This window comes from Bufo gargarizans, chromosome 1 (assembly GCF_014858855.1).
Source record: "Bufo gargarizans isolate SCDJY-AF-19 chromosome 1, ASM1485885v1, whole genome shotgun sequence".
NCBI classification, from domain to species: Eukaryota; Metazoa; Chordata; class Amphibia; order Anura; family Bufonidae; genus Bufo; species Bufo gargarizans.
Genome location: NC_058080.1, coordinates 563,914,273 through 563,940,564, shown reverse-complemented (window position 1 = coordinate 563,940,564; position 26,292 = coordinate 563,914,273). Strand labels below are relative to the sequence as shown.

The following is a 26,292-nucleotide window of genomic DNA, read 5'->3' as shown; positions in this document are numbered from 1 at the left end:
ATCAAACCATGACCTGCACCACAAATAATGTCATAGAGCCATCATGTGTGCTGTTTTATAAAACTCCTGTTTATGCTTCAATAAACTGGAATTCATTCCTGATACTGCACTCACCGTCTATGTCATGTCTGATTCCCTACGCTGCTCATATCAATTTACATACAATTAGGAACGGATGGAACATAACCTAGGCTGATTTTGCCCACAGAAAACTTGGCACCAAACATGGGTCCACTCACCCATCTGGAGCTCTGCAAGGAGACGGTCCCCGGTGAATGTTAATACCAAGCACTACAGCAAAAGGGTAAGGAGCTTATTCCTACATTTCTTAGTTACACTTTCATTTGGGACAGCCTATCTTCTCCAGGCGAGTAGTGTACATATATTCTGGCTAAAAGAACTGTAAGGTTTATGATCCCTCTGGTGGTATGATTCTGTAATTCTCATTTGTCTTTACTTAAATGCAATATCATCTATATGTTTGTCATAAATTAACTGGTTGATCATTGTAAAGTTGGGAGGGTTTTTACACAACTTCTTAACTTTGGCAGTCATAGACTGGGATTGTATTTTGATAAGCGACCTCAAGCACCCGGGTTGCATCAAGCACTACAATCCACATAAAGAAGACTAACACTTTTTGTGCACCTACGTTTCAATTTGTATGGGTGTAGGCTTCTACGTACTACCTAGTATATGTCTGTATGTTATATTGGTCTGTCTGCCTAAGGAATGAATATATGAGAACCCTTGAAACTGTGAGTGATTGTTGAGTGAATGAGGGAAAAATAAGTTCCTGCTGGTTAAGGGGTTCCAGTAGGTATGGTCCACCATAGTGAGGGTAGGACAATAGTGCAATACAAGGCAGAGAAAAATAATCATTTTGTTCTTGATTAAAGGATTGTTATTTGTTCTATGTCTACTTGTTATATGTGGATCTGTATAACTTTCCCTTGAAGTCTCTAGAAGGCTCCTGTTTCTTGTATGATAATTAGTTGTCATCCATAGGAAGTGAATTAGGAAAATTCACTGAGTAGATGGGGAAAGGATAGTCATAAGGAAAAAAACTGCTATGAGAATTGTCCAAGAATGCAAAGACAAGTATACAGTGAAAGGATGTGAGAGAATGTTAAGGAAGGCAGGGATGCCAAAGGATGGCTGTCTGAATGTGGAACATAGACAACAGTTTAGGGAGAGAGAGAAAGAAAGGCTGGTTAGATGATAATGATCTTACTGAAAAAGCTCAAAAGAAAAGTTGGCGAAGAAATGACAGAAAGACTTAAGGAGACCAAGACAGCACATTGACTATTATATAAATATTGTGATGACAAAAATCAAGTGTGATGACATAATACCTTCACCCTATATTGGACCAGGGGGGTGGACATGTTGACATTGTAGAGAACAGAATCCAGACTGGATAGACACTTGTTAAGCTTGTGGGGTGTCCCGATCTGGGCCTACTGCCCCAGTAGCAGACCCAGTAACTCCAGTCATTGCCGACCCATGTAGTTCCAACATCTCCTGCTGAACCTCTAGTCATCTTACTACCTTGACGAGACTTATTAAGGACATTGGATCAAACAGGGGAGGCAGATTTTTTATCAGACTTTGAGAGTTCTGATAGAAACACCCAACCATATTAGCCTAGTCTTGATGTAAGGCAATTCTTTGATCAGCCGCACCCAGACATAACCCATCTAGTCTCAAACTCCAATTGAGCATCACAGACCATTAATCTGATCAAGTACCACCCTTGGAGTTCGGGAGACCCGTTAGCAAACAATTATCAGATCCAGAAGAAAAACCTGTGACTTTTGCAAAACAACTTATTTAGATGCAAATTCAAAAACCTGATGGTTGAAGGCTCGTGCCTGAGCTGAAACACGTCACATTTTCTGAATTTTTATGACAATAAAAGAATAAGCTATCCTATCCAGTGAGTGCTGGTCCTTCCTTTAAAGGATAACTGTCATTTTTTATTTGGTAGTTTATTAAAGCTAGGCATGTATACCTGAGTTAGTCTGTCAAAGCTTGCCAAAAGATCTGTAATTACCTTATAATAACAGCTTTCATTAATGTCCTCTGTCCCTTTCCACTGCTCCCTTAAAATGAGCTATGGCTCATCTGTCTCCGGCTAGGAAGACAGAGGGGTGGTCCTTCACACTGCATGTCTGCATTAGGCTTCAGAGCGAGGAGGCATGTATCTCAGTAATCCAATCTTATTGGCTGGTAGGGAGCTGCTGGCTACAGCAAGTTTGTATGTGACCTGAGGGAATGCCGTTTTGGGCTCAGAGAACTGTCAGAGGAGCCATCTTGAGAAGATCCTCATAATTAGGGATTCAAAACATCCGTAACTAAGGGGGAAACTCAAGGAAAACAGTGGTAAGTGAAGAAATTAAAGATTGCTTCATGCATAATGCTGCTACAGCAGTAACATATGCGAAAAACATTTTTTATGAAAATATGACAGTTATCCTTTAAGACTATCTCTAAACTAGTCAGAGCAGAATGGTGGTGCAGCACGTCATCCAGCATTTATGCATGCATGGTCACATGGTGTGTTGGCCAATCACTGCCATGCCAATACTAGGCATGACTGTGATGGCTTCCAAGTACCCATAGCTAAAAAGCTTGTTGATTGGCTGCACTGCAGCCTTTCAACGTTTATTTAAAATCTAAACAACGACCAATGTCTGTGTTCAGGTGCCCGGACATTGTAATGTTCGGTATGAACCCAAACAGTCTGTTTGCTCATTCCTAACTATGGTAAGAAACATCTGGAAGGTAAATATAAAAAGCTTCCCCCTCAAAAAAACTAAAACAAACTAACTGAGGCATAACAACAAGCCAATAATCCGACCAGTGGACAAAGGGGGTCATCATAATAATGGATCATGACTTATCACCAGGAATCATTAGGCCTTCTAGGTAATGAAACATGTATGTGCAAGTAAAAAAAGATCCAACTAGAGAATATAGAAATTGACTTGAAAGTTTAGTTAAAGAGGTAAAAAGCAAGGCATCCCACGTTTCACATCAAGATCCATAAATCTAAAACAGAATCAACAAGTTGACCAATTACTGTATATCCGAGATAGGATGCCTCACATGTAATTTCTCAGAGCATGTGAAATATCAACTGCGGGAGAGCGCACAATAGGCCCTCCAGGCCTATCTTGACATACCAAAAAATACATTGCAGGTTTTAAATTCCACCCTCTGCAAATCCCAATAAATTTTGAGTACCCAAGAAGTAATATCCTTATATACTATTAAAAAAACAATAAAAGATGCAAGTAATAATGGCGCTCACCAGGCTTAAATACACACGGGAAGCATGGACTATGCCGGGAACCATGCACAGGAGTCCATAAATAACAAAGAAATAATGCAGATGTCCAGCTTCCAAATAGTGACAGCCTTTATTCTTCTTGTGTAGTAAAATCCGACAGTACAATCACATCTACGCATTTCGGATCAACTAATACCGATCCTTCCTCATGACAAAAGTGAATACTCATACTCTGGTTTAAGTAGACATGGCTACTAATTATCAGGTGGGCATAATTAGCATAACGTACGCCCACACATTAATTTAGTAATACAATTAATTGTACAAAAATGACTAAAAACCAATAAAAATTCAATATATTATTGACATAATGATCTACATGAGAAAAAAGAAAATCAGTAATGCAAAATAATATCTTGCTTACCATTTAACCCTTGTGGGACTCAGTAGCCCATACAAAAAATCCAATAAGATTACCTATTCAGTAACTTACGTTTGTAGTCACCACCACTGCTAGGGGGGTTAACTCTTTCCAGACTTTAAACTTGAAAGCCTGTTACATTGCCCTGATGAACAACAGCATTTGCATATTTTCTTTGTTATTAATAAGTTAACTTTGGAACAAGTGAACTTCATTGCATTATTATTATATAATTATTTTATTTATCAGGATGATTTTTACATAAAAATGTGGGGTACCACGATGGGGACCAGGTTTGCACTGAGTTTCACCTACCTTTACATTGGGTGGTGGGAGGAGAAAACCATCTTTCATGCAGGCAGGCTCTGTGCAAACCTGGTCTTATGGAAAACATTTAGAGATTATATTATCTTTGTTTAGGAAGCAGATGCATCTTCTTTAATGGATTTCTTAAAGAGATTGTTAAAAATGATTTTACCTACATTTTACACCAACAAAATTATAATGACGAGGATCCGTTTTGTTTGAGTCTATGTTGACTTAATATGTACCTCGTCATAAATTATGTGCATGCTCCGGCAGTCAATGCGCCTAAACAGAAATCTATTGCAGCGTAGAGCTGCCAGAGATTTTTGTGTTCATTTACACAAAAAAAGAAAATAAATATGCTGGCCCTGCCCCCTTTCCTTGCCACTCACCTTGCCCTCTTTTCTGAAAGTGATGATGGTGGGCTTAGAAATGTCACTTGCGTTAAAATTTTTGTTGCAATGCCATTTAAAAAGTCACAAACACGGGTCTTGAGACTTATTTATGCCGGAAAAGTGGTGTGGGGTACTGATACATTCCCTTCAATGTTTGTATAGACATTTTTGCTAGAAATGTTGCTTAACTTTTTTTTACACCTCCCTTGTACTAGAGTAAGATTGCAATTTTTTATTTAACATAGCTAAACATGACCTATTTCCCACCCACTTTTCAAAAGTAGTGGGAGATGCTTAAATTCACAGAAATACTTTTTTTTTTTCATAAATATTTTTTTGTTAAAAAATGTGCCACTTTTTGGTGCAACATTTCAGGCACCATAGTTCAGATTGTTTTAAATTGTGTTTTTCAGATTTCAGACAACTATGGGAGATATTTAACAATTAGCTGTGATAGCCCATCACCTAGTTCTAGTACACCTGGTACAACTATGCAAATTATTTGTCCCAAACAATAATAGGGTTTAGAGATAGTGATGTTACTTACTTACTCCTGCATATTTCTATTTATCTGCAGCTTTCATAGCTACAAGTATTTTCTGTTGACCCTACTCCACTGAGTAGGAATTCCAGCTCTTTAGCACTGCATTCACTTTAAAATGGTGGGTATGGTGGACAAAAATAATTTCAAAATATCCTAATATAAAAGGGAGTCTTCCATTTAGAACTCCCATCTATTAGCCTGAGTGCAAAGTGATGAGAAAGAGTTATTTTCTGGAAGACCCAGCATGTTTATGTATTATATTGACAGGCAAATGTTTAATACAAGAGATGTGTAAAGCTTCATTTCTCCTGTAGTGGTGAATTGAATGGGTGCACCTTGATGGTTCAAAAACGACATCCTGTCAGTCTTGATTCAGCCCAATAAACCGCCACCAACCTATCTTTTATGGTGAAATGTTTAAATTGATGATTTTGTAAAGCAGTGCACAGTGGAGCAACGTACTGGCCTAGTCTGCAATTAGGCATGCACCAAATGCCACTCTAGGAGGCTTGTGATGCCATTCCCAGTCTACGGTATATCAAGCCAGAAGGGTGACATGCCAGTGTTGTTTATTTTCTATGATAACCCTGAATACATCAAAGTTTTTTCTTTTTCTTTATTATGCAGAATTGGCTAGAAGATCATCAATGCAAACCTGTCACAGTAATGGATAACATATGAGTGGCAATTTAGGTAAGGGAGGTAAATCCTGAGAACATGTTCCCTTTAATATAACTGGAGTGAAGAGTTGTTTAGTAGAAAAAGCCATCAAACTAAGAAGGGACTTTGATAATCATATTGTTTGCAAAATAGACCATCATTTATGCGAATGTAGAATAACCTTCATTGGGCTCTTTTCCGAACTGCCTGCTCCCGGTGACCGCATTTGATTTCAGACCGACTCCCGGCACAGGTAAGGGCCAGCCCGCATGTGTTCGCTGGCGAACACTGCAAACTGACCATCACTGTTGTTGTATAGAGATATTTTGGGCCCACCAGATGAAATGAGAAACTTTGTTAGTTTTAATCAGCTGGTTCGCAGCCCATTACATGTAACAGACAGGAGTATCCAAAGGATGATTCATGTTTGCTTCTGGCAGCCTTAGTTTTTGTACTGTGATACGTATGACAAAAACAGCATGTCTATGACTAGACTAAAGATCTAAACTGAATCATTTAGGACTCCCCTCCTCAGGTTACTGTTTTATTAAAACATGGGAATATGTAAATTACTGCTGATGTGGAGATAGATATGGTATTGTACTGTTTTGTTTTACCAAATGAATAAAGGTAGTTTTCAACATTTTTTGATTGCACTGTTGTTCATGTTAATGATGAGCGAATCGGGATGAGCGAATCGACTTTTGATGAACCTTGCAACCGAACCCGAACTCGGGAAATGTTTTTTCACAGTACAAATTAATTTCTGAAGTTATTACCCGAAGTCTCGCAAGACATCGTGAAGCAATAACTTCTGCTTATCGGAGCCAATACATTCTAAAACTGTATGGAGCTCCTGCTCTATACAGTATTGGAACAAAGTTTTATGCAAATCGACTTCAGATATATCATCCAAAGTCGATTTGCTCAACCCTAATTGGCAGGCCATATCCATTGCTGTCCCTCTACTTCTATTAGGAACATTATTCACTTAACTACTGTATTATTATTACTACTACTACTCCCATTTTTGCCATTCCAAACTGTGAGGGATACCACTCTCGTAGCCGCTTGACGTCAACTATGTCAAGCTCACGAGCGTGGTATGGTCACTGGTTACCAAGACGTGACGTTACCCCCTCCCAGAGGAGCATGTATGGTCAGCTTGGTACAGTTTACACTGACTCCTCCTGTCCACATGGGCACAGAGAGGCAACAAGCGGAGGGAGCCTGGTCATTGCCCCAGTGAAACAGCGCTTCCTCAGCCCGGGAAATCTGCCACCAGCTTCTCGTTTGATATAAGCCCAGTCCACTAACGGGAGTATATAAGGTGAGAAACCAACCCGCGGTAGCTTATTACTAGGCCAAAACACAGATGTGGGGATTCATGATCGAGATACAAGACAGCACAAGATTATAGATAACACACTATACACAAAGAATATACACAATGGTCTGAGGTTCTGAATACAGGTAGTATGGTACAAACAGGATTACACAGAGTACAAGTCAGTTACCGGGTAGATGAATGTTCCTTTGGGTTATGATGGTGGAAAAGTCCTTGGCTGCGGTCACGTGGGGGCAGTGGTTTCAGCAGTTTCCAGGTCTCTCCAAACACATGGCATGATGTGATCCCCTTTCAGAGAAAGACCCTTCCTGCTGGCTTGCATGGGCTTTTGACCTGTAGCTGTCCCTGCCTTCCCTGCCTCTGGGAAGGGTCCCCTGCTCCTCTTCTGGGCTGGCAGCCAAGGACCCAAAAAACCCATTAGGGCCCATAGCTCCAGACCAGGAGGTCACAGGGAGATGGTTCTGGGACCAACAGACCCACCTGGGTTCCGGCTACAGCGAGAGTCCAATCATGGTACTGTTATAGGGTTTCTGTGGGGATATATGTATATCTCCATTCCCTGGCACCCGACCACCAACCTATGACCATGGGCATGTTCATTGTGGCCATCAGGACACAAATATTTATCTGGTTTGCGCCTGTAATGGCCGGGCGATTCATAATTCCTTATAAATCGCCGGGTCCATGCTGTCTGCTAGATTTGATTGAACTGGGGGAATGGCTTAGACAGAGATTCTTCCTGTCACTTCAGTTTGGTTCTTGACTGACTGGAGGATGTGTGAATTTGTAAACAAGTGGCTTGCTTGAAGCCAGGACACCTGTGGAGTTCACTACCTCGGCTATCTGACAAGCCAAGGGTTGAAGTGAGAACTTATTTTGCATGTACACTGAACAAGGTGAATTAAATGAAAATCATGGCTGCCATTAAACGATAATTCATATTCCTGACACCAACTCTCCCCTCATCTCCTTGCACTGTGTGCAGTTGCAAAGCTGATTCTGATTGTTAATCATCTTCTGCTATAAATGCTGGACTGCCCTCTCACACCTCTTCCAAGCTTAAGTTCCTAGTTTACCAGTGAAGGTTTTCTATTATCATTGTCTGACCGTGTACCGAACCTCTGCCTGTCAACTGACTATAATACTCCACTGCTTGACCTCAGTCTGTGTACCATACTGACCCACTGCTGCCTGCCCTGACCTCAGACTAGTTTCATATAATTGCATGAACTCTGCCTGCTCTGACCTCTGCCTGTTTACTGGCTATGAGAATTGCCTGACCATTTGGTGCTTTGTACCAGTGTCTCTGCCAACTATGGATTAGCTTTTTACCAGGACTATTCCAAGAGTTAGCAGCCTGGTGAGGCAAAATCATTGTATAGAGGTTAAAGGGTGAAAACGAGAAGATCGCTACGATAACACCTTTAGAATTAGCCCAAAGTCTAAGCAGTTAGTTGGCTTAATGAGTCCATAACCTCTGCCTGTTACAATTAGGAGACACTATTAATCTTTAGGTAACACAATTAATACGAACCCATGTAGCAGTCCCCCGTCCATGTTTACGTTAAGCACTGGAATCCACTAAATTCACAGGTTTATGATGTTAAGCACAACAATGCTGCACATACCTCGTATTTGCCATTATGGGAACCCTCCAACCTTTGATCTGATTTAATTCAGAGTCAGACACATCTATCAACAGAGGAAGCCGTGGGACCCATACTGTCATTTCCAGTGAAGGTTTGAAATGTTGATAGGAGAAATTCACAATGGCATTAACCTTTCCTTTCATTTCCTTTCCATTTACAAAGACATAGTCACATCGGTCTGAAACCTGTTAAAGGAAAAAAGGACACATTAATTGGCTTATAAATGTCCAGAGAAACATAGCAATGAATTGTTTCTTCTAGAGTCTTGCATAAATCACGACATAGGTCAACAGTTGCAATTAAATAAGAATTTCTTATCACTACAGAGGGATCCGGATAGATTGGAGGCTTGGGCAGATAAGTGGCAGATGAGGTTTAACACTGACAAATCTAAAGTTATGCACATGGGAAGGAATAATGCAAGTCACCCATACATACTAAATGGTAAAACACTCAGTAACACTGACATGGAAACAGATCTAGGAATTTTAATAAACAGCAAAGACCAGTGTCGGGCAGCTGCTGCCAAGGCCAATAAGATAATGGGTTGCATCAGAAGGCCCGTGATAAGAACATAGTCCTACCACTTTACAAATCGCTAGTCAGACCACACATGGAGTACTGTGTACAGTTCTGGGCTCTTGTAAACAAGGCAGACATAGCAGAGCTGGAGAAGGTCCAGAGGAGGGCAACTAAAGTAATAACTGGAATGGGGCAACTACAGTACCCTGAAAGATTATCAAAATTAGGCCTATTCACTTTAGAAAAAAGATGACTGAGGGGAGATCTAATTAATATGTATAAATATATCAGGGGTCAGTACAGAGATCTATCCCATCATCTATTTATCCCCAGAACTGTGACGAGGGGACATCCTCTGCGTCTGGAGGAAAGAAGGTTTGTACACAAACATAGACAAGGATTCTTTACAGTAAGAGCAGTGAGACTATGGACCTCTCTGCCTGAGGAGGTGGTGATGGTGAGTACAATAAAGGAATTCAAGAGGGGCCTGGACGTATTGCTGGAGTGTAATAATATTACAGGCTATAGCTACTAGAGAGGGGTCGTTGATCCAGGGAGTTATTCTGATTGCCTGATTGGAGTCGGGAAGGAATTTTTAATTCCCCTCAAGTGGGGAAAATTGGCTTCTACCTCACAGTTTTTTTTTTTTTTTTGCCTTCCTCTGGATCAACTTGCAGGATGACAGGCCGAACTGGATGGACAAATGTCTTTTTTCGGCCTTATGTACTATGTTACTATGTTACTTATAGAATGACGGAAAGGGAGATTTTATTTATTTTTCTTTTATTTACACACTGAGCACAAGTCTCCATTAATCTTTTTTAAAGGATTTAATCATCCACGTGTTAGGATTTAATACACATTCTATTCCTCACTGCACAGTGAATTTATATTATGGATATAATGTCCCAGATAATACAACAGTTTCAAATAGACAAACTGTCATAATTTCAATGCAAATAGTATATGTAGTCTTATATTCCTCATACATATTTTCTCTGCATATGCAACACAACTGTAACTCTGCATAATACATGTTTTCTAATGAATAACAAAAGATTTAATCTCATGGAATATGTTGCACTTAAGGACACTTACAAAAACTTGTAAATTTGCTGTCATATAGTTCTAAGATTTTTGTGAACATGACATAATGTTTTATTCATATGTTTCACACTGACTGACATGTCTTAAATGTTTCTGTTCAAAGTGGTAGGGAAAAATAAAACAAAGGAGAAAGGAAGGTTGACTTTAGGGGGAGACCCTTCAACTGGCAAAGTGCTCCAGAAGAAGCTATTAAAGCAGTTGGCCACATTCTTGCTACTGTTGACCAACGTGTTTGTAAGATGACTATATGACACTTATGTAGCCTTTGTTGATATACTGCACCATTTTCTATATTTCATTATGTATAGCGCTTTTTGGCCAAGTCTTTTGCGCTGTCCAAACAGATGTCCTGTCCATAAAATGGCTGTTGATGGAAGGTCATGTGACCATCACCTCCATGTAATGTCTCCTTCATTCAAATACATTGCACCTGACATATGCATTTGCACTGTTAAGAGTTTAGTGCAGGCACAATGTATTTGAATAGAGGAAACAGAGTGATGTGTCTGGCCCTATGACTCTCCATAAGCAGCCATCTTATGAACAGAACCACTATGCAGACAGCACAGAAGATTTGCCTAACAAGGGAATGTGACATGTAATATAGCAAACTGCACAAAATATAAACATAGTCTATGTTATTTAGTCATACTACATACACAAGTAGTGTTGAGAGAAGCAAAGCATTCGAAGCGAAATGTGGTCTGAAGTTTAGAAAAAACTTCTATTGGCAACCAATCCGAATTTCCTTGCTCTTCGTGGTAACAAATTAGTTTTTTCTAAAATGCCAGCTGCTCATGTTACAAAGTGAAATTAAGAAGCCCATAATGCCATGCAGTCAGCCAATCCACAGATAGCCCTCCACTGTGATGTCACAGCCCTAATAAACCCTCATCCTGCCGGGTTCTGCCATAGTCCTGTAAGCTGAGCACAGAGAGAGACGTGACACGTACTCATGCGCTAGGGACAGTGTTACTGAAAATGATTAAAAGAAGAATATTGGAGAGGGAAACTGCAGGGAGACTTTTTCTGCATTAGATTTATTTATTCCTACATTTAATTATTCCAACATCAGCTCTAAACTAAGATATGTAATTCAATACCAAAAAGATGGAAGCCTATATATTTCCAATGCCAGTGTGCCAATCAATACCAAACAGACTGCACCCCTTAGAGTGGCCAGGTCTTAATGGTGACCATCCTCATCTTTTACTGGCTTTACCTCTTCCAAATCATCCTTAAACGTCTCCAAGTCGTAGAAAAGTCATCAAAATGCAGAGAGAGGAGGAGCTGGATATTTCTGATGACATATTCTCATCGATATTAGATGATGTGGAAAAGGAGGAAGAGCAGATGACAGAAGAAGGGCTCCCACCTGTAGGACAGGAGAGCACTAGGGTTGGGAAGTGGGTATTCCAGAACTAATTAAAATGTAGTGTTTACTATCATATAACCTGCAAGAGATTGCAGACAGCAACAGCAATAATATGCATATTGTCCCCCCAACCGATATAGTGCAACTGTGGGCTAATTGGCCACGAGGTTCTTCACTGCAGGCATGGACGCAACCCGCCCGCAGCACAGCAGCTCCGTGTGGCTGTACCGTAAGGCAGAATGGCCTGGGTATACCTGATTTATAGCGATTCGTGACAAATTAATTCTTAACTAATAGAATTTCTTGGCTAACTAGTGAAGTTGCCGAATCAAGTTTTTTAAAACTTCTCTTACCTCTAATTATAATATATCAATATGTTTGCAACAGAAAAGATGCCTTTTTATATAAAAAAAATTACTACACAGAAATATTCCTTGAATTCTGGTACTCTTTCTAATCCTTCTTGCTGATTTTTAAAGAGAGGAATCCAAAAGGGTATGATCTGGGAAGTACATTCATTTTTGCTACATTTATTCTACCCAGAAGATGTGTGTTTTTTACTTTCCTATACTAACAAATACTTTTTTAATCTAGAAAACGCTTTTATATAGTTTATGTGCGCCATAGCATAACTGTACATCAGTAGTGCGCTATAAATGTATGGTGCGAGCTCACGAGCTAAGCCTGCTCCATACATAGTGGCTGCCAGCTGGCTGCACTGACCAAGATAGGAAATCACTCTGATCCTGGTCATTTGACCATAGGCCCCTGAAGGGACTAAAAGTTACAAGGTTTTGCCTGGTTTTCTTCATTCAAGATGGGAGCGGACAGCCTCTCCGCAGTCAAGTGGATGAGGTGAGTATAATATTTTTTTAACCCCTGGATTAACCCCCTGGGCACATGAATGTGAGTCTCAGATGCCACAATCAGGGTTGAATGTGGCATCTGAGGGGTGAAATGATGGGAGATCATCGTTCCCAGTCATTGCACACACTCTGTTCAATGAAAAACAATTTGTGACAAAGTAATTTGTAACAAATTGAATTTCTTGACAAAGTTCGGCAAAGCTGCAGAATCAAATTTTTCAAAACATTACTCATCTCTAATAATCAATAAAGACTTTCCTTGTATTACAAGGAGAGATCAAACCCCTAAGATTATCAGAGCTTACATATTTTTATAAAACAATCTATAAGGGATGAAAATCTTAAATAATGGGACACTGCAAAAGAGAAAGGGAACAAAAAAATGCATATAATTCCACTATAAAAATACTCAGTAACATACAATTTCTGACGGGAAAAGATCTTTGATCTTTTGAGGGAATACTTCTCGCTGAATAAACACCCAGAAGTATCAGATCAATCCCTCTGGGACGCACATAAACCCTTCATTAGAGGACCTTTTATAAGTATCGGAACATTCCTAAAAAAAGAAAGGAGAGAAGAGCTTGACTCCCTATCTAAAAAGATCCAAGCCCTAGAATCCCTACACAAATGCTCCTTTTTAGAGCCACAATTACAGGAATTATTAAATCTGCGGGCAGAACTGAAATCCCTTCTCCAATATTCTACAGCCAAATACTTTCTAAATTCACAGCACATTTTTTTTGCACATGGGGACAAGGCATCTAAATTTATGATGCGCAGGGTTAAGAACAGAAGATCGGCGAACTATATCCATCAGCTAGAATCCCCCCAGGGTACACCTCTCTACTCTTCAAAACGAATAGGAACCCAATTCCGTGAATTCTATGAGTCCTTATATAACCTGCCACAAGCACTTACACCAAATGCCCACTCATTTCTCCTCTCCTCTTTCCTGGACTCACTTGCTTTGCCGACCATTTCAGCAGCCCAAAAACAAAAACTACCTTCCCCGTTCACACTAGACGAACTAACTGCGGCTTTGCGACAATCTCCTTCTGGCAAAAGCCCAGGCCCAGATGGGCTACCTATCTCATATTATAAAACCTTTTAGCAGCACCTTCTTCCCCATCTACTGTCAGTTTGTAACTTTGCCCTACAGGGGAAACAACTCTCCAGAGATATGGCAATGGCACACATAACCCTGATACCCAAAAAAGGGAAAAATCTGAAACAATGTGCCAATTATTAGCGAAAATGTTGGCCAACAGTTTAGCAATCCTCCTCCCCTTATTGATACATGAGGATCAGGTGGGCTTCATACGTGGCAGACAAGGCAGAGACAACACGTCCAGAGTTCTAAACGTGATATATCACTCTAGCATTTGTTCTAAACCTCTACTCCTTCTGAGTACCGATGCAGAGAAAGCTTTCGACAGAATCAATTGGACATACCTACGACAAGTCCTGTGTGGATTCAGCCTACCTGATCCCTTTGTACAGGCTACCTTTGCAATATACTCCCACGCATCTGCCTCTGTTTTAATTAATGGAGACCTATCTGACCCATTACGTATACAGAACGGCACCCATCAAGGATGCCCCCTCTCCCCTTTGCTATTTGTCCTAGCTCTGGAGCCCCTTCTTTTCAAACTTAGAATAGACCCAGAAATCCGAGGAATATTTTTAGGAGGTCAGGAAAATAAATTAGCTGCCTTTGCATTATGATCATGACCTCAAACCCAGAGAGATCTATTTCGGCTATCCAAAGCCACCTAAATATCTACAGCTCCTTATCTAATTTCAAAATCGATATGAAAAAGTCACTAGTGGTCTGCATTGGGATCTCCCCATCCCTACAACAATGCTTGAGAAACAACTCATCATTTGATTGGTCATCTCCATACTTAACATACTTAGGGGTCAAAATAAGCTCCAATGTATCCAAACTTTTCTAACTTAACTACTCTCCTTTACTCCAATCCATCTTATCTAGTATAGAAAACCTAAATTTCTCCACTCTCTCATGGTTCGGCGGGAAAAAACAAAACAACTTATGTTACTGATATTACCCCATCTCACGTACCTCCAACAGGTACCCAATCCATGTACCCAAATCTTACTACATCTCCCTACAGAAAAATTTCTGATCATTTATCTGGAACAGGAGAAAACCGAGACTCTCGCATTCACTGCTGTCACCTCCGAGACGAGCGGGAGGAATTGCCCTTCCAGACCCCAAACTATATGGAAGGGCAGTGCTCCTGTCCAGGGCTGTTGAATGAATCAGAGGTACCAACCTCAAGCTGTTGGTAGCTATAGAACAAGAGCTCATGGGTAAACCTTTACGCTCGCTCCTTCTGGGAAGCACTAATCTAACACACATTTCTGCCTCACCCTACCCGATCATACGAGCTACTCTCAATGCGTGGAAATGGCTCCACTCTACTCTCTGCTCAGTTCCCTTTCCATCCCCTCTCCTTTCACTGAAAGATATTTTAGGAACAGCGCCCCCGCTATGATCGATTGTACTCCACACGAACTGAGGAAATCGACCATTCCTGTTTCCTCACTCTATGGGCCCACAGGTTCTTTATTCGACATTAAAGATATCCAAAAGAAACTCACCCTGCACCACCAGTGCCTATCCCCAATATCCTACCTCCACTCATTTATATCCTGCCATGTATCTAGAGGCGATCTCAGCCATCCACTAGTCTGGTTTGAATCACTTATTGCTGACCCTAACCCTCCAAAAAAGCTTATTTCACAACTCTATAACAGAATCAATACACCCTCCTTACTTGTTAAACCAGCTTTTATCCGACAATGGGAACAGGACCTGGGCTGGGAGTTCCCCCCTTCAGCACTGCCAGACATACTCTTATCCCCCCACAAATTGTCCTGGTGTGTTTGCATCCGGGAAAATGGATATAAGCTTCTGACTAGGTGGTACAAAACACCAGATAAAACATGCCTCTTTTCTGATACGGCCTCAGACAGATGGTGGAGATGCCTTAGCAATAGAGGGACTTTCCTTCATATTTCATGGACTGTCCTCTCATCAATAAATGGTGGAGAGAAATTTTCCACATCAGCAATCAAATTTGCTATACTTCAGTGCAGATATCTCCTTGCAAGGCCCTACTCAACTATTATGATAACACTGAGTCACATACTCCTCCTTTCCTGTTCAGACAACTGCTTACAGCAGCTCGTCTTTTGGTGCCAAAATTCTGGCTAGCTACGTCTCTTCCCCCTCTGGAGCAATGGAAGCAGAAAATAGATCAGCTATATCGCTTCGAAAAACTCTCCTCATGTGAAGCTCATAATCACCAAAACAATGGCGATTATGGCAGGTATATAGACACTCAAACTAACCTTCCATTTTGTTCACACACATTTACAACATTATGCTTATATTTATATGGTTACAATTGTTCTGACCGAAGGGCCTTAATAGTGTTTCAGAGTAATACTTAAGAACTGTGAACTGTAACCTGTAACCTTAGACCACAATTGCATTTCAACCCTTCCTTCCTTTGGATATGACATTCGTTCTAATCTTACAATATGCAAGAATGCATTGTACCTTTATTACTTAAGGCGTCTTTGCAAGACATCCAGTGTCAAAAAACATGTACCTTGTTACATTAATTAAATAAAAAAATAAAAAAGTAACTGACAAAACAAAAAGTCTGCTTCAAGGAAAACAGTCACCTTGTGATTCTGGTGTTCGTTCACGCCATGCAGCAAAGAAGAAGTCCTTGGACAAATCCGAATCCACCTGCTTTCACACCAACAAGGTAGCAGTCCTTAATCCAGGCCCAAACTCCCAGGTCCCAACACAGAGACTGACAGAGCTCCACTGTCAGAGAGGAGTAATCCACTCTCAGCTGACACTGCTGGCTGGGTTTTTTATAGGCCAGTCAAGACCCGGCCTGGAACATGGGGAGTAGTCACCCACTCATCACTTTGGCTACTCCCAGTAAGAGCCATCCCAGATCAGCTATACAGCCATACTAAAATAGCAAAGTGTCAATCAGCATTAGCTGCTGCTGACACCTGAAAATACCGGCTCCTACTTCACTGAGGCCAGGAACCTTGGTGACACATGCTTTCCGTCAATGACGGACCCTTGCGCCTTCCTACATACCTCCCCCTTTGTTCTACCCTGAGGGGGTGAACACTTGCCAGACAGTGTACCTGAGACAGGGCATCTGCGTTTCCCTGTAAGCGGCCTGCCCTGTGTTTCACTGAGAACTTGAAGTTCTGTAATGACAAGAAACATCTGGTGACCCGAGTACTCCTCTCTTTGGCCTGGCTCATCCACTTGGGGAGTGGTCGGTCACCAGACGGAACTTCCTCCCCAACAGATAATAGCGGAGAGCCCCGAGTGCCCATTTGATGGCCAGGCACTCTCTCTCCACTATACTGTACCTAGTCTCGGCTGGGGTGAGTTTGCGGCTCAGGAAAACAACAGGATGTTCCTCCCCATTGATTTCCTGAGAGAGTACAGCTCCAAGGCCTACTTCAGAGGCATCAGTCTGTACCACAAACTCCCTCTTGAAGTCGGGCGTCACCAAAACCGGTGACCCGCATAGGACCGACTTCAACGCGTAAAAAGCCTCTTTCACCTGGTCATTCCAGCGGACCATCACGGACTTCCGTCCCTTCAAGAGCCCTGTCAACGGAGCCGCTAAAGTTACAAAATGGGGAACAAACCTCATATAATAGCCCACCGTTCTCAACAACGACTTTACTTGCTTATTGGTGACAGGTCGGGGCCAATCGCCTCTATTTTATTCACTTGGGGTTTGATAACTCCACGTCCAATGACGTACCCCAGGTACTTAGTCTCTTCTAACTCTATTGTGCATTTCTTTGGGTTAGTGGTCAGTCCAGCCTTCCTAAGGGAGTTCACTACAGCATGCACTTTGGGTAGATGACTTTTCCAGTCGGTACTGTGGATGACTATATTGTCCAGGTAAGCCAACGCGTACCAACAATGTGGACGAAGTACAATGTCCATGAGTCGCTGGAACGTGGTGGGGGCACCATGCAGATCAAAGGGTAACACTTTATACTGATACAGCCCCTCAGGGGTGACAAAGGCAGTTTTCTCTTTTGCAGCCTCCATTAAGGGCACCTGCCAGTAGCCCTTCGTGAGGTCCAAGACAGAAAAATATCCAGCTTGTCCTAACCTCTCAATAAGCTCATCTACACGAGGCATGGGATACGCATCGAACTTGGAGATTTCATTTAGTTTGCGAAAACCGTTACAGAACCGTAACATCCTGTTTGGTTTGGGTATTAAGACCCATTGACTTTTGGACTCCGGATTAGCTATACTTTCTATGCGATGGCTTGTCCTGGAGCCTCGGGTACCTGGTATGGTTTTACCCGGAATTTTGCCTGAGGCTCAGTGACAATGTCATGCTGGATTATGAGTTTAGCTGATGTATGATGCAATGGCACTGCCTCCGGGACCTCGATCATCGAGAGAGGCACCAGAGTCTCCGAAAATGTGGCTGGGGGCTATTTATCTGGCAGGTTGGGCAAGACTTACAAAACTCTTCTACCTCTCTGAACACACTGGGTCAGTAAAACAGCTGTAGTATCCGGTCCTGCGTTTTCTGCCACCCCAAGTGACCCCCAAGAACATGTTTGTGGGCAAGCTCCAATATGAGCTTGTGATACGCCTTGGGCACCACCAGCTGTTCAATATGCTCACCTCATAGTTGGTTTGGCAGATACAACATTTCCTGGTGAACGACAAAACGGGGAAGCATCGACTCGGCCCCAGGTTTAAGCAGACTGTGATTGTCTATTGTTGTGAATTAGATGAAGATCAGATCACATTTTATGACCAATTTGTGCAGAAACCCATATCATTCCAAAGGGTTCACATACTTTTTCTTGCAACTGTATATATATAAAATCTAAAATTTTGTGCTGTCTTATATTGATCTAAGCTAGAACTTTCAATGACATCTGTAGGTTTGTTAGATAAATGCTGTAAATAGATTACATTTAATTTTGGATTAGACACATATTTAATACATATCATTGATATTAAACTTAAAATGTGTATGCAGAGAAAAATAACTAAAAGGAATACATTTATTCATGATTCACGTACCCTCACAAGGAGCTTCCAAGGCAACCTGGCACGTCAAAGATTGTCTTTAGGTTAAGGACACTGACAAAGAGTCCAGCTTGGCTCTTGTGATATTTGAACAGACATCAGTGAAAAGCATTAGCTCAGGATTTGGAGTAGTTTGGAAGCAGGTCAGAAAGGTTCTGTTGTCATTCTCCTAATCAGCTTTACAAGCAATGGGTGGGGGAAGGATACAAGAAATGGGGAAGTTTTCTCTTTCATTATCTCTGTGCTCTTCTGCCAATTTTGCTGGCTTCTGATTACACATTCAAACCGTGGATCTTAAAGCCAGCGCTTTAGATCTAGGGAATTTTTATTTTTTTTGTCAAATTTCAAACATGCCTATATATGGTAAAAATATGCTGGTATTTATTCAGTTTAATATTTGCCCTTGAATATATAGGTAATTGCACCCTCTTGCATTAGTGATCCAGCTGAAGAAATATATTATATTTAGTATTATAAAAAGATTTAAAGCCCCTCTCTGCTACTCCAATGTGGGTGTTACTATAAGGGTAAATACTGCTCCTTAGTTTAATCTCCCACTTGTCCCTCAGGATACCAACTGAGCAGAGGACATACCCCAAATTGCCAACACTCAGGATCACTGATGCTGCCACCACTTACCAAAGTACTTACCAGGGTGATAAGTCCCAACATACTCACTGTTACCAACTGCACGCTAGCAGTCAATAGGTAACATGGACAAGATACTGTACAACATATTTATATGTCTATACCTAAAGGGGTTGTCCCACAAAAGATACACTACCAATTTCACACCAGCACCTGGATCTGAATGCGTTTTTAATGACATGTAATTAAATATTTAACTTAACCACTGAATTATTCAATAAGATATTTCTGTTTAGTGCCAGCTGCTCTTTGTTCTTTTCATTATTTTTCTGTCCACCTCAGTAACATGCTAAGGTGGTCGTGAATTCTTACTCTTAGAAGCCGTGAGAGTTACAGGGCAAAAACTGCAGTAAAGAGGATACAGTGAGAAAAGATACACCCCTGAGATTCCAGCCTCAAATAAATCTATCAGACCAATTGTAGCAATGAATGAGGAGATATCTGGATCCATGTGAAGCACATGGCTGGTTCTAGCTTTGTTAGAAACGGATTGGCATGTACTATATAATGGATTTAAAATTTTTACATTATTCATAGGCTAACCAATGGCATCTGTTACCAGTTTTCACATAAACACATAGTTGTGGTTCACCTGAATAAAATGCTGTTTTTCTTTTGTTGATCTGAGGTTCCATTCCTGAGATATATTTTCTTAACATGCAAAATAGGGATTTGGTGCAGTGAGGGTGTCATCACTGCTCTTGTTGCACCCAAGTTCCACTCATTTTTGTTGCCAGATCCTCCCTCTCTACTTTGATTAATAGAACCAGGGAGTGGCAAAGCACCCAGGGAAGGGCTGGCCACAGAAAGGAGCTAGGGTGCAACAAGAGCAATGGTGATGCCCTCATTGCACCAAAGGGCTAGTTTGCATAATAAGAAAAAGTATCATAAATCAGGAATAGAGTCTCAGATCAACAAAATAAAAATAGCGTTTTAATCAGGTGATCAATAGCTATGTGCCTATTCCAACAGTTGAATAAGGAGGTCACTGGTGACTATGGATGGCCTTGCGGTTCGCCCGGCAGTTGCTTCGCGGCGAACTTTCGTCGTTCGCGATTCGCCAATCAAGCAAACATATGGTGATGATTGCGCATGCTGTACGCGTATTGCGCGCTTTGTGTACTACACAGAACGGACGTGGCCTACTTTTGCTAACTGTTTGCTGAGCTTAGACTGGATAAAATGGTTGGAAGCAAGTATAGCGAACTTGAGGATAAACTTCTGATAACTGTAAGTAATTTGACATTACATCACTGTTTTTGATTAAATGTCCCATGCATGGCAGAATAATAGCTTGCTTTATATGCAGATATATTGTTTGCGATTGTTGCAACACATACAACTTTACATTTTATCAGGTCTGACTACCGTACATATTACTGATTGGTGCAACAAGTATTGTTGTGACATCAAATCACTATGTCTGTAACATCTATGTATGGATAGCAGAGAAATATCAATCACATTCACATTGCACATCCATTTTTCTACCACACACTATATATCACACACACAGTATATAGATTAGAGTTTGTGTCCTGTTGGTCAGGAGAAGGGTGCACACGGGGAAGTGAACCAGCTGTACTCCCCATACCATACCGTCACTTCACTAGACATCTGCTAAGATGGCAAATATCCGATTGCTCAGACCCCACACACATACAATTGCTATCCAATCCGATATTATAACGATAACATTACAACTAATATTTTACCATCAATTACTTAAATATTTTTTGCTGTGTTGTTGAGGACATTATTTTCAATCCTTGTATTTAAAAAATTTGGGATTATATACTTGTATCTTTATCCTGCAGCGCATGTTGGAGCGGGACTTTGAAAGGACCGTGGTCCAAGAGGAAAAACAAAAGATTGTGGAGGGCATACAGAAGGAGCTATATAGGGCCCAACATATGTTGGGAGAGTATAAGGACCCAACATACATATACGTCCATAATCAAGCATTGGTCCAACTTGAAGAGAAGGCGCGCCAGGTGGATCACTCGGATCCGTAATCGCAAATGCCCAGGTACAATGCGTACATTACTTTCGTATATCTTGCCAACACTCTGTAATGTATATATACAGTTATGCAAATAAGTATTTAATCCCTTTACAAATGATTACTTAGTACCTGATGTGACATGTAGCAAATCAGCAGGTTACATCATACATCTCTACCTAGCTGTGAGTGTATATATATATATTTATACACACATGGAGGTACAGATGTATGATGTAACTGGCTGATTTTGTGTGTTTCACACACACATAAATATTTGATATTTCTCTTCTTCTATAATAGATAGTAATACCTCCAAAAATAGTTATTACTTTACATTCCCCATATGCCTACTTCATGTTTGGATCATTTTGAAAACGACATTACATTTTTTTGGGACATATGAAGGCTTAAAAGTTTAAAAGCAAATCTTAAAATTTTTAGGAACTGTTCCAAACCCAAATTTTTTCAGGTCCATTTAAGTTATGAAGTCACTTTCTAAGGCTTACATAGTGGAAACCACCCATAAATCACCCCATTTTGTAAACTAAAACCCTCAAGCTAATCAAAACTGATTCTACAAACTTTGTTAGCCCTTTAGGTGGGCCACGAGAATTAAATGAAAATGGGAATTACATTTCAAAATTGCACTTATTTTAGCAGATTTTAATTTTTAATCAATTTTTATTAAACACATCAAGGGTTAACAGCCAAAACTCAAAATCTATTACCCTGAATCTGTGCTGGAAAAACCTCCCGCAGCCCTTAGTTAACATAGCTGCCTGCTTGGCAGAGCAGCCTTTGCACCCCGGTTCTTGAACGATTATGCCAGGAGGCGGGGTGTTTGTTGCGCCGTAATAGTATGGCGCTGGGCGGCAAGTAACGTCCCGCTGCCCTGTACTATTATGGCACAGGTCGCGAAGGGGTTAAAACAGCCAACAATGAGTGGACAACACAAAGTACAGTAATGAAAAACAACGACACTGGACCCTAACTCTGTAATCAACATAAAAACCATTAACTAACCAAATAAATAACATTATACTCTACTTTACTATCACTAACTAATTAACTATATAATTAGCATAAATATCATTGACAAACAAATTGATATGTAAGTCGGCAGTGCTTAAACAAATACTACATACAATGCACTAATTGCCACTTAGTCTGAAAAGCAAGTAATTTTCATATAATTTTTTCCTAACAGTATTAAAAACTCCTGAACAAGATGCAGCAGGAAAAAAAAATGCAGGAGATCCAAGAGCAGCAGCGGCAGCTGGAAAATAAGGTGAAGGAGATCCATGCACAGCAGCGGAAGCTTGCACTGAAGGTACAGCAGTTTGATGCGCTGCAACTAAATCAGGTGCAGTAGTTGTATGACCTGTATGAGCTACTTTAAAAGTTGCCATAGAGCCATGTTTGGCTCCAACTGTTGAATAGTTTTTGTAGTTAAAACGTGTGCGTACTTTTTTTAATACTGTTATGATTTCATGTTATTTGAAACAATAAGGTTGCAATAAGGCCCCTTTAGTCCATGGAAAACTCACCATGATCAGGACAGACAGCAGCATCAGCGGGTAATGGTGGAGTAAAAGTTCTACACATAACTTAGTAGGATCAGGACAAACAGCAGCAGGTAATGGTGTAGTATAAGATCTACACATTACTCAGCATAATCAGGATAGACAGCAGCAGGTTCTTTGTTTGCAGCAGGAATGTGTTCCCAGGAATGGGCCCCTGCCAGACCGGGGCAAAAAACCCCAAATAAACTTATACACCTCAAAGAGCAGCAGGTTTTTCATCTAGAGCGGGAATCATTTTCCATTGAAATTGTTTTTTTTCTAAGGTATTTTAACTTTGTAGAGCCCACAATAAATCGCAAGTTATTTTCTGTCAGGTGAATGCCTAATTTTTGGGGCCTGTATGCCCGTGGCCTAAAAAAATATATATATCTTTTTTGGCTTAAGCAGGTCACATTTTTGCGAGTTTCCCTTTAAGACGCATAAAAATGTCCCATGATTAAAATACATATTTTTTTGTGGGAATTTTTGCCATTGATCCCACTTTGGTATGTCACTGTCCAGGTTGGAAAATTTGTGCACTTCTACTAAGTATTTGGTGACTGCAAATCTGACCTGAAGGTTTTTCAGGTTCGCCTGCCATTAAAGTGAATGGGGTTCGCGAACATTTGATCGCGTTCGCAAACCATCCATCACTACTGGTGACTAGTGTTGGTCAAGTACCAAAGTGCTCATGTGCTGAAGTAGAACACTTCCCGATGCTCGGGTGCTCTGCAGAGCACACGAGCACAATGGAATTTAATGGGAGAACCCGAGCATTAAACCAGGCACCCCCTGCTCTGAAAAGGGGAGGATGTCGGGACTCTAGTTCGGCTTAGGAGTCCCTGCTCTGACTCCATATATAGCTATGTTCATAAATGAAGTCAGTGCTTGGGGACACCCAGTGTATTTAAATCTAATTTATCCTCTATTTCTGAAAAGTTTCTGGCAGGATTCGAACTCACAACCTTCTAGTGGTAAGTATTCCTATATAGCAGACGTCTAATATATATATATATATATATATATATATATATATATATATATATATACATTGTAACTGGCCATGCATCTCTATAGTGTAGTGGTTAACATTCTGGGCTGCAATGTAGAAGGTTGTGAGTTTGAATCCTGTCAGATAGAGGCTAAATTTAATTTAAATATATATATCTATATATATATATATATATCTATATATATATATATATATATATATATATGAATTTCCAGGGCACGCCTTCTGTTGTCAATAAAAATTTTTACTTTATTTACACATGTCACAGCAGCAACGTTTCGGTCCCCTCGCGGAACCTTTCTCAAGCCAAGTGAAACAACAAAGTGCAAGTGCATATATTTATATGGCATGTGATATTTATATTGCATGTGATTAATCAATTAGTCATACAATTATAATTAATATACATCAAATTATCTCCTCATTATGTGCAAATATAAGAGATACAGCATCAATGCATAATTATTATATGTGAACCCAAACATAATTATATGTGAGACTAAACTCAAAAAAATAATATCAATCTATTCATAATATTGCTTGTGTTCATCCATAATACATTTATCATATTTATCCCTAAAGTGCATCAGTGCATAATCTATCGCCCCCTCTCTTTGACATTTTTACTTGGTCCAAAATCATGAACCTCAAATCTTTTTCTTTATATTTCATATCAACAAAATGTTTTGATACAGCTAAATCCTTTTTCTTGTTTCTATGGTTATTAAGCCTTGTTTTCATATCACAGGTAGTTTCCCCCCACATACAACAAACTACATGGGCACCACAGTACATAAATGACCCAAGAAGAGTCGCAAGTCAAGTAATGTTTAATTTCATATTTCTCTGCGGTCAGATTTATTCAGATGAACAAAGCATGATGCTTTTTTTTAAAGTTTAGATCTGTGTGTAGCCTATTGTCCATGTATACCTGTGAGTCCAAGAACTGAATTCTCTCCTGTGAAGCTGATACCGTAAATTTAATTTTATCATCAATGGAATTGAAATATTGATGAAATTCATCCAACATCTTGGTTGTACCGATCCAAATGAGAAAAATATTGTCTATGTGCTGTATCTCCACCATGACAGAACATACCTGAAGTGGAGAGACACACAGACGCACAGCTCCGTACATAAATATTTGCATATGTGGGCACGACTTTTGAACCCAACGCTAAGCCCACCCTCTGCAAATAAAACTTGCCCTGAAACACAAAATAGTAACAAGTCAACGTCAGTTCCAGGAGATCCAATATAAAACGTCTTGGTATCTTCTGAATATGAAAAATTTTCAAGAGCTATAGCTACCGCGTGTACCCCTCTTCTGTGACTAATCGATGTATATAGTGCAACAATGTCGAAAGAGACCAAAATTGCCCCCTGTGGTAACTCAACATCACTTATTTTAGTAAAATAAAAATTACTTGTATCTCTGATGTATGATTTAGTGCCTGTTGCATATTGTCGTAGAGCTTTATCCAAGAAAATGGCAATATTTAACAAAATGGAGCCCCTGCCCGATATTATCGGACGACCTGATGGATTGCCCAACCTTTTGTGAATTTTTGGCAATCCATAAAGTGGATATAAAAAGTCTACACACCCCTGTAAAAATGTCAGGTTTCTGTTATGAAAAAAAAAAAATGAGACAAAGATAAATCATTTCAGAACTTTATCCACCTTTAATGTGACCTATAAACTATACCACTCAATTGAAAAACAAACTGAAATCTTTTAGGTGGAGGGAAGAAAACAAAAAAATAAAAATAAAAATAATGTGGTTGCATAAGTGTGCTCGCCTTCTTATAACTGGGGATGTAGCTGTGTTCAGAATTAAGCAATCACATTCAAAATCATGCTAAATAGGAGTCAGCATACACCTGCCATCATTTAAAGTGCCTCTGATTAACCCCAAATAAAGTTCAGCTGCTCTAGTTGGTCTTTCCTGAAATTCTCTTAGTCGCATCCCACAGCAAAAGTCATGGTCCACAGAGAGCTTCCAAAGCATCAGAGGGATTTCATTGTTTTTTTTTTTAAATTGATTATCTTTATTAATTAGTATATCAAAACATTACAAATAGAAGAAAAAGAATACAATTTCTCCCCAACCCCAATTCCCTAAAGAAACCCTCCCCTCCCCCCCCTACCTGTGGTGCGTCAAAATAAGTCCTTTATCATTAGGAAATTAAACACAACTAATCAAGTTCTCCAACCACCCCATATCTTAATCCACTTCTCCTCAGCCTCCCTCTGTTTGTACATGATTTTCTCATAATTTTTTACCTTAGCAATTAAATTCATCCATGTAATTATATCTGGAGTATATCGAGCAAACCAGGTTCGACTGACCAGCACTCTAGCCAACATCAATATCCTGCCCAGGAGAATCTTTTGATACTTATGATTATTTAATTTGGAGAGATCAT

At 40.2% G+C, this 26,292-nt stretch overlaps 1 protein-coding gene across 1 annotated transcript in view; it reads right to left on the bottom strand.

Moving 5' to 3' along the window:
• The window catches only part of LOC122928753 (transmembrane protein 132D-like), a gene marked incomplete at its 5' end in the record, with an annotated part of 1,334,109 nt that overhangs the window by 8,076 nt on the left and 1,299,741 nt on the right, over nt 1-26,292 (bottom strand). Inside the window, one exon of the mRNA XM_044281938.1 lies at nt 8,598-8,803. Within this exon, the coding sequence (XP_044137873.1) occupies nt 8,598-8,803 (206 nt within the window). The remainder of the gene's footprint in view (nt 1-8,597; nt 8,804-26,292) is intronic.